The 10,682-nt window shown below is 46.6% G+C and overlaps 1 protein-coding gene across 2 annotated transcripts; it reads right to left on the bottom strand.

Annotated features, from left to right (window-relative positions):
- Positions 1-750: 750 nt before the first annotated feature.
- Positions 751-10,167, bottom strand: LRRC61 (leucine rich repeat containing 61). 2 transcript variants are annotated; one of them, XM_075316898.1, is made up of 2 exons: positions 10,091-10,167; positions 751-2,961 (listed from the first exon to the last, which is right to left on the bottom strand). In XM_075316898.1, the coding sequence occupies exon 2, from the start codon at positions 2,790-2,792 to the stop codon at positions 2,010-2,012; it is 783 nt and encodes a 260-aa protein (XP_075173013.1). In that variant the 5' UTR covers positions 2,793-2,961; positions 10,091-10,167; the 3' UTR covers positions 751-2,009. The 2 variants fall into 2 exon arrangements, with proteins under 2 accessions (XP_075173013.1, XP_075173012.1); XM_075316897.1 differs by having other exon boundaries at positions 10,074-10,136.
- Positions 10,168-10,682: the final 515 nt, after the last annotated feature.

The raw sequence follows: 10,682 nt of genomic DNA, 5'->3' as shown, positions 1-10,682 counted from the left end.
AGCAACTGAAGAGAGCCGCGCGATCAGCTGAGCTGTCACTGAGGTTACCCGCTGTCACTGGATCCAGCGGTGGCCGCGGGTAACCTCAGTGACAGCTCAGCTGATCGCGCTACTCACCTCAGTTGCTGCGTGGAGGTGAGAGGAGCGGCGGTGAGTAGCGCGATCAGCTGAGCTGTCACTGAGGTTACTCGCGGCCACCGCTGGATCCAGTGACAGCGGGTAACCTCAGTGACAGCTCAGCTGATCGCGATACTCACCTCAGTTGCTGCGTGGAGCTGACAGGAGCGGCGGTGTTTTCTGCAGCTCCGGTCACCTCCATGCAGCAGAGCTGGAAGCGACGCTGGAGCATCCTGGATTCCGCCGGACATGGAGGGCTTTTTTGGGCTGATTAAAGTGGTTAACCAGGGTATATGTTTGTGTTTTTTATTTCTAATAAAGGATTTTTTCGGGTGTGTGTGTTTATTTACTGTAATTTACAGATTAATGATGGAAGGTGTCTCATAGACGCCTGACATGATTAATCTAGGACTTATTGGCAGCTATGGGCTGCCAATAACTCCATATTACCCCGATTTGCCAACGCACCAGGGCAAATCGGGAAGAGCCGGGTACAGTCCCAGAACTGTCGCATCTAATGTATGCGGAAATTCTGGGCGGCTGTTGGCTGATATTGTTAGGCAGTGTGAATGCCGTGCAGCGCCGGAGATCGGGGATTGGTGAGTATGAGAGAGGACTGCTCAATTCAGTTACTCAGGAGTTTAGCGGTCACCGGTGAGCCCTTCACAGGTGACCGCTAATCAGGATGCGACACAGACAGAGCCGCAGCATGACAATGAAGTCGGGTGAAGTTCACCCGAGTTCATTCTGACAGTGCGGCTCTGTCTGTGTCTGCTGTCAGCGGCCATTCAGCTCTGCTACATGGCTGTCTGTGTCTGCTGTCAGCGGCCATTCAGCTCTGCTACATGGCTGTCTGTGTCTGCTGTCAGCGGCCATTCAGCTCTGCTACATGGCTGTCTGTGTCTGCTGTCAGCGGCCATTCAGCTCTGCTACATGGCTGTCTGTGTCTGCTGTCAGCGGCCATTCAGCTCTGCTACATGGCTGTCTGTGTCTGCTGTCAGCGGCCATGTAACAGAGCTGAATGGCAGATGACATAGTAAAAACGCATCCCTACACATTACACACGCTTGTCAAGTCAATAAATAAAAAAAAAAAAAAAAGGTGCCTAATGCATACGTCACATAACACATGATCTAAAGGATCGCACATAAAATTGATCAATTTAACATAGACTACTAACGCACGTGTGACAGCAAATGAACGACCTACGTGCAATCTCATAAGATCCCGTATGCAACCTGGGCGTGTCACATCGCAAAAGCGATTGTACAACTAATTGCAACGTGTAAAGCTGGCTTAAGAGCCCCTTAGGGCTCATGTACACAGAGTACTAGGCCTAGGTTTGGGCTATGTTCACACCGGTAGAATTTGCTGCTATTCCAAAGCCGAGATGTTCCCACGTGTGCTGACCAATCCCTATACGTCCAGGGATTATATATCGGTACCTCTGACCACTGAAGCCCGTGATTGGCTGCAGCAGTTATCTAAGCAAATTACGTCATTATAAGCGGCCAGCAAACCGATACCGGCTATGGGACCATGGAGAGCTCAACACAGAAGCCGCAAATCAATGGAAAAAGTCGGTAAGAAATCTGTGCCCTTTCTCCAGCAGAAATTGGAGTTTGCTCAGATCTCGTCCACTTTGCTGCTCATCAATTACGATGGATTTCCCTTCTGCAATTTCAGCTGAAAAATCAGCAGCTTTATTTGACTGTGGATGTCTCCGAAAGGATGGAAGGTCAGTGAAAAGTTCTGGGGTTTCAGAAGTTCAGCTTCCAATAGTGAAGACTCCTTAAGGCCATTGAGGTCAACAAAAACTGAGCCAAAGAAGGCCAGAAGAAAGAAGGTCAGGAGACGGAAGCTACGCGGGTGCAACGAGACCAAATCCAGGCTCAGAAGACATAGGAGTTGGTGTCACTTCTTATGTTGAGCATCCTTTCGGCCTGGGCGATGGCATCGTCGGCCCTCTTGCTCAGTTCCTTACACTCTTGTAGGATATCATTGAATTGTTTATAGGTCTCCTCAATAATGGAGCTATGTGAAGGCTTCAGTTCCCAGAAGCCTTCATCCACCCAAGGTTTGACAGCCCCGGAGACCTCCACTGCTCCATTGCCAATAAACCTCTTTAAGGAATTGTCAATGTCTTTACAAAGGTGATAAAGGTCACTCCCGGAACCGGTCACCCTCTCACCGTCAATGACTCGGACACTGGGGATAGTCTCCAGCACGGCATGTCTGTATGACACGTTGGCGCAAAGTGGATTGCTCAAGTTATACACAGGGTCTCGAAGACGGATGCTTTCCATTCTACGAAGACCCTTCAGACACTGCAGGTTCTCGACATTGCACAGAAGGTTCCCAGCCACATTTAGGGTCTGCAAGTTGTCACAAGATGCCAGAGGCTCCAAGGAAGAGATCCGGTTGCAGGAAAGATTTAGGGCCACCATCTGCTTCAGAGAGGACAACGGGGCGAGGTGGGAGATGTAGTTATTAGACAGGTCTAAACGTTCCAGATTCAAGCATTCTCCTATGCAACCCAGCTCCTGAAGTCCCAGGCCTCTCAACTTGAGGAACAGGATAGACTCTAGGTCAAACTCCCCAGTTCTAGACTTCAGCATCTCGGGGGTGATCCTGGCATTCTCCGGGTTCTGATCTTTGTTGTTCCTGGTTTCCATGGCCAAGAAAATTTTCTAAAATGTCAACTAGTTCAATCCACTAAATGTGCCCTGGTTCAAGGCGTCTCCAAGGCCGAGATGTGGTGAAGATGTTTTATTTAGCAATATATGATTCTGTCTTCTAGAAGCAAGAATGAGTCACATAACTTGTACAATTGTCCAAAAATTTCTGGAAAACACAAAAAAAATATCAGTTATGGGATAACAGGGATTCGGGGTTCCTAATCTGGCCCTCAGGCTAGGGGGGGCCATAGCTGTCTCTCATCCCAGAGATACTTCTGATGGTGAAGATGTCTGGGCCGCCTTCCTTACCCTGCTCCTTGATATCTCTGCATTAATACCCCCTCTCCCCAACCCCAGAGGAGGGCTGATACAGGAGTGCTTGAACCCACAGATAAGGACAAATAGGGAAACCAAAACTCTATCACACAGCTAGCATACATGTGGATATAAGACATTATGTGATAAGTAGGAAATAAAGAGCAGGGAGGAAATAAACAGATGAGAGGGTTTCCACAACACACCAAGCAGCACGCAATAAATCACCAGCAACTGGAACACAAAACCACATGGACCGGGTTAGCAAAACTATAGTCGGCATAAGAAGACAGATTCCTCCATCTTAAAGAGGCGGGGAGTACCTGTGAAAGGTCTCCTGCAATATGTGATCCAAAAGGTAACCAGCAGGCTAACATAAATTAACTCCTGCTAGTCCAATCACTAATGAGCACACAGCTGGTCAACGCCCGAGCTTGTCTGTACAGATGGAGATAAAGTCTTTGGCTGAAGCCATTCCTGAGCATGAAGTAGAAACACATGTGAGGTAAGACTAAAAAAACACCAAATGCCGCAATGTGCTCCACAATATCATCCTCCAGAGCACTAATGCCGGGTACCAGGTCGCAACTCCTTCCCATAAGGAAGTCAGGTGGTGAAAGCCTCTATATACTGCTGACAACAATGATCCGAGCAAACACAAATGTGCCATACAAGAGCCCCGCAGCCCCTGTAATGTAATCTGGGCCATTGCTTAATCTACAGTATGATCGGGATTTAACAGAGCTGGATTATTGTAGTCAGTGCTGGTACCGCAACGTAAACACCAGAGCCGGGATACTGCGAGCCCTCAGTGACATTACATGTACGATCCCCCATCTCTGTGTGATGCCCCCTATAGATAATACACAGGTGACATTACATGTACGATCCCCCCCATCTCTGTGTGATGCCCCCTATAGATAATACACAGGTGACATTACATGTACGATCCCCCATCTCTGTGTGATGCCCCCTATAGATAATACACAGGGGATATTACATATACGATCCCCCATCTCCGTGTGATGCCCCCTATAGATAATACACAGGTGACATTATATGTACGATCCCCCATCTCTGTGTGATGCCCCCTATAGATAATACACAGGTGACATTATATGTACGATCCCCCATCTCTGTGTGATGCCCCCTATAGATAATACACAGGTGACATTACATGTACGATCCCCCATCTCTGTGTGATGCCCCCTATAGATAATACACAGGTGACATTACATGTACGATCTCCCCATCTCTGTGTGATGCCCCCTATAGATAATACATGGGATATTACATGTACGATCCCCCATTACTGTGTGATGCCCCCTATAGATAATACACAGGTGACATTATATGTACGATCCCCCCATCTCTGTGTGATGCCCCCTATAGATAATACACAGGTGACATTATATGTATGATCCCCCCATCTCTGTGTGATGCCCCTATAGATAATACACAGGAGACATTACATGTACGATCCCCCATCTCTGTGTGATGCCCCCTATAGATAATACACAGGTGACATTACATGTACGATCCCCCATCTCTGTGTGATGCCCCTATAGATAATACACAGGGGATATTACATGTACGATCTCCCCATCTCTGTGTGATGCCCCTATAGATAATACACAGGGGACATTACATGTACGATCTCCCCATCTCTGTGTGATGCCCCCTATAGATAATACACAGGGGATATTACATGTACGATCTCCCCATCTCTGTGTGATGCCCCCTATAGATAATACACAGGGGATATTACATGTACGATCTCCCCATCTCTGTGTGATGCCCCCTATAGATAATACACGGGATATTACATGTGCGATCCCCCATCTCTGTGTGATGCCCCCTATAGATAATACACAGGGGATATTACATGTACGATCTCTCCATCTCTGTGTGATGCCCCCTATAGATAATACACAGGGGATATTACATGTACGATCTCCCCATCTCTGTGTGATGCCCCCTATAGATAATACACAGGTGACATTACATGTACGATCCCCCATCTCTGTGTGATGCCCCTATAGATAATACACGGGATATTACATGTACGATCTCCCCATCTCTGTGTGATGCCCCCTATAGATAATACACGGGATATTACATGTACGATCTCCCCATCTCTGTGTGATGCCCCCTATAGATAATACACAGGGGATATTACATGTACGATCTCCCCATCTCTGTGTGATGCCCCCTATAGATAATACACAGGTGACATTACATGTACGATCCCCCATCTCTGTGTGATGCCCCCTACAGATAATACACAGGGGATATTACATGTACGATCTCCCCATCTCTGTGTGATGCCCCCTATAGATAATACACGGGATATTACATGTACGATCCCCCCATCTCTGTGTGATGCCCCCTATAGATAATACACACGGGATATTACATGTACGATCCCCCCATCTCTGTGTGATGCCCCCTATAGATAATACACAGGGGATATTACATGTACGATCTCCCCATCTCTGTGTGATGCCCTCTATAGATAATACACAGGGGACATTACATGTACGATCTCCCCATCTCTGTGTGATGCCCCCTATAGATAATACACAGGTGACATTACATGTACGATCCCCCATCTCTGTGTGATGCCCCTATAGATAATACACGGGATATTACATGTACGATCCCCCCATCTCTGTGTGATGCCCCCTATAGATAATACACACGGGATATTACATGTACGATCCCCCCATCTCTGTGTGATGCCCCCTATAGATAATACACAGGTGACATTACATGTACGATCCCCCATCTCTGTGTGATGCCCCCTACAGATAATACACAGGGGATATTACATGTACGATCTCCCCATCTCTGTGTGATGCCCCCTATAGATAATACACGGGATATTACATGTACGATCCCCCCATCTCTGTGTGATGCCCCCTATAGATAATACACACGGGATATTACATGTACGATCCCCCCATCTCTGTGTGATGCCCCCTATAGATAATACACAGGGGATATTACATGTACGATCTCTCCATCTCTGTGTGATGCCCCCTATAGATAATACACAGGGGATATTACATGTACGATCTCCCCATCTCTGTGTGATGCCCCCTATAGATAATACACAGGTGACATTACATGTACGATCCCCCATCTCTGTGTGATGCCCCTATAGATAATACACGGGATATTACATGTACGATCTCCCCATCTCTGTGTGATGCCCCCTATAGATAATACACGGGATATTACATGTACGATCTCCCCATCTCTGTGTGATGCCCCCTATAGATAATACACAGGGGATATTACATGTACGATCTCCCCATCTCTGTGTGATGCCCCCTATAGATAATACACAGGTGACATTACATGTACGATCCCCCATCTCTGTGTGATGCCCCCTACAGATAATACACAGGGGATATTACATGTACGATCTCCCCATCTCTGTGTGATGCCCCCTATAGATAATACACGGGATATTACATGTACGATCCCCCCATCTCTGTGTGATGCCCCCTATAGATAATACACACGGGATATTACATGTACGATCCCCCCATCTCTGTGTGATGCCCCCTATAGATAATACACAGGGGATATTACATGTACGATCTCCCCATCTCTGTGTGATGCCCTCTATAGATAATACACAGGGGACATTACATGTACGATCTCCCCATCTCTGTGTGATGCCCCCTATAGATAATACACAGGTGACATTACATGTACGATCCCCCATCTCTGTGTGATGCCCCTATAGATAATACACGGGATATTACATGTACGATCCCCCCATCTCTGTGTGATGCCCCCTATAGATAATACACGGGATATTACATGTACGATCTCCCCATCTCTATGTGATGCCCCCTATAGATAATACACAGGGGATATTACATGTACGATCTCCCCATCTCTGTGTGATGCCCCCTATAGATAATACACAGGTGACATTACATGTATGATCCCCCCATCTCTGTGATGCCCCCTATAGATAATACACAGGGGATATTACATGTACGATCTCCCCATCTCTGTGTGATGCCCCCTATAGATAATACACGGGATATTACATGTACGATCCCCCCATCCTGTGTGATGCCCCCTATAGATAATACACAGGGGATATTACATGTACGATCTCCCCATCTCTGTGTGATGCCCCCTATAGATAATACACGGGATATTACATGTACGATCCCCCCATCTCTGTGTGATGCCCCCTATAGATAATACACGGGATATTACATGTACGATCCCCCCATCCTGTGTGATGCCCCCTATAGATAATACACAGGGGATATTACATGTACGATCTCCCCATCTCTGTGTGATGCCCCCTATAGATAATACACAGGGGATATTACATGTACGATCTCCCCATCTCTGTGTGATGCCCCCTATAGATAATACACGGGATATTACATGTACGATCCCCCCATCCTGTGTGATGCCCCCTATAGATAATACACAGGGGATATTACATGTACGATCTCCCCATCTCTGTGTGATGCCCCCTATAGATAATACACGGGATATTACATGTACGATCCCCCCATCTCTGTGTGATGCCCCCTATAGATAATACACAGGTGACATTACATGTACGATCCCCCATCTCCGTGTGATGTCCCCTATAGATAATACACAGGTGACATTATATGTACGATCCCCCATCTCTGTGTGATGTCCCCTATAGATAATACACAGGTGACATTACATGTACGATCCCCCATCTCTGTGTGATGCCCCTATAGATAATACACGGGATATTACATGTACGATCCCCCCATCTCTGTGTGATGCCCCCTATAGATAATACACGGGATATTACATGTACGATCTCCCCATCTCTATGTGATGCCCCCTATAGATAATACACAGGGGATATTACATGTACGATCTCCCCATCTCTGTGTGATGCCCCCTATAGATAATACACAGGTGACATTACATGTACGATCCCCCATCTCTGTGTGATGCCCCCTATAGATAATACACAGGGGATATTACATGTACGATCTCCCCATCTCTGTGTGATGCCCCCTATAGATAATACACGGGATATTACATGTACGATCCCCCCATCTCTGTGTGATGCCCCCTATAGATAATACACAGGGGATATTACATGTACGATCTCCCCATCTCTGTGTGATGCCCCCTATAGATAATACACAGGATATTACATGTACGATCCCCCCATCTCTGTGTGATGCCCCCTATAGATAATACACAGGGGATATTACATGTACGATCTCCCCATCTCTGTGTGATGCCCCCTATAGATAATACACGGGATATTACATGTACGATCCCCCCATCTGTGTGTGATGCCCCCTATAGATAATACACAGGTGACATTACATGTACGATCCCCCATCTCCGTGTGATGTCCCCTATAGATAATACACAGGTGACATTACATGTATGATCCCCCATCTCCGTGTGATGTCCCCTATAGATAATACACTGGTGACATTACATGTAGGATCCCCCATCTCTGTGTGATGCCCCCTATGGATAATACACAGGTGACATTACATGTACGATCCCCCATCTCTGTGTGATGCCCCCTATAGATAATACACAGGTGACATTATATGTACGATCCCCCCATCTCTGTGTGATGCCCCTATAGATAACACACAGGAGACATTACATGTACGATCCCCCATCTCTGTGTGATGCCCCCTATAGATAATACCCAGGTGACATTACATGTACGATCCCCCATCTCTGTGTGATGCCCCCTATAGATAATACACAGGTGACATTACATGTACGATCCCCCATCTCTGTGTGATGCCCCCTATAGATAATACACAGGTGACATTACATGTACGATCCCCCATCTCTGTGTGATGCCCCCTATAGATAATAAACAGGTGACATTACATGTACGATCCCCCATCTCTGTGTGATGCCCCTATAGATAATAAACAGGTGACATTACATGGCTGATCCCCCATCTCTGTGTGATGCCCCCTATAGATAATACACAGGTGACATTACATGTACGATCCCCCATCTCCGTGTGATGCCCCCTATAGATAATACACAGTTGACATTACATGTACGATCCCCCATCTCCGTGTGATGTCCCCTATAGATAATACACAGGTGACATTACATGTACGATCCCCCATCTCTGTGTGATGTCCCCTATAGATAATACACAGGTGACATTACATGTACGATCCCCCATCTCTGTGTGATGCCCCCTATAGATAATACACAGTTGACATTACATGTACGATCCCCCATCTCCGTGTGATGTCCCCTATAGATAATACACAGGTGACATTACATGTACGATCCCCCATCTCTGTGTGATGCCCCCTATAGATAATACACAGGTGACATTACATGTACGATCCCCCCCATCTCCGTGTGATGCCCCTATAGATAATACACAGGGAGACATTACATGTATGATCCCCCCATCTCCGTGTGATGCCCCCTATAGATAATACACAGGTGACATTACATGTATGATCCCCCATCTCCGTGTGATGCCCCCTATAGATAATACACAGGTGACATTACATGTACGATCCCCCCATCTCCGTGTGATGCCCCCTATAGATAATACACAGGTGACATTACATGTACGATCCCCCCATCTCCGTGTGATGCCCCCTATAGATAATACACAGGGGATATTACATGTACGATCCCCCCATCCTGTGTGATGCCCCCTATAGATAATACACAGGGGATATTACATGTACGATCCCCCATCTCTGTGTGATGCCCCCTATAGATAATACACGGGATATTACATGTACGATCCCCCCATCTCCGTGTGATGCCCCCTATAGATAATACACAGGGGATATTACATGTACGATCCCCCCATCCTGTGTGATGCCCCCTATAGATAATACACAGGTGACATTACATGTACGATCCCCCCATCTCTGTGTGATGCCCCCTATAGATAATACACAGCACTGCACTGACCTACATACAACACTCACTGTGAGGAGAGGATGGAGCCGCAGCTAAGAAAATCCAGCGACCTCCCACCGAGCACAAGACACGCCCCCACGTGACGTCACCGACATATCCAACCGCACTGCTGAGCTATCTAATCCCATCCTGTGTGATACTGTCCGCTGAGCTGTGTATCTAATGTATGACATTACTGAGGAAACTGATTTACCTATTACCGCGGAAATCTGGAAAATAAGGGGTTAATGTCACTAACCTGTCACTGAGAAATGTGTCCCATAATATGGTCTCCGCCTGCCTGAAGAGGCAGGACACACTGTAACCTAACATTGTCACCATGGCAACAGGACACTCCATGTGTATAGGTATATAGAAAAGCCATAGGCCACAGCATTATTCATAATCTGCACAGTACCACTACTGTCCTGTATACTGGGTGTAATCCTCAGTGTCTGTATTATTCTGTATATATACACTGCACAGTACCACTTCTCCTGTCCTGTATACTGGGTGTAATCCTCAGTATCTGTATTATTCTGTATATATACACTGCACAGTACCACTTCTCCTGTCCTGTATACTGGGTGTAATCCTCAGTATCTGTATTATTCTGTATAT

The sequence above is a fragment of the Anomaloglossus baeobatrachus genome, chromosome 6, assembly GCF_048569485.1.
Source record: "Anomaloglossus baeobatrachus isolate aAnoBae1 chromosome 6, aAnoBae1.hap1, whole genome shotgun sequence".
Classification (NCBI taxonomy): domain Eukaryota; kingdom Metazoa; phylum Chordata; class Amphibia; order Anura; family Aromobatidae; genus Anomaloglossus; species Anomaloglossus baeobatrachus.
The sequence above is the reverse complement of the archived record's forward strand: the minus strand, read 5'-3'. Positions and strand labels throughout refer to the sequence as shown.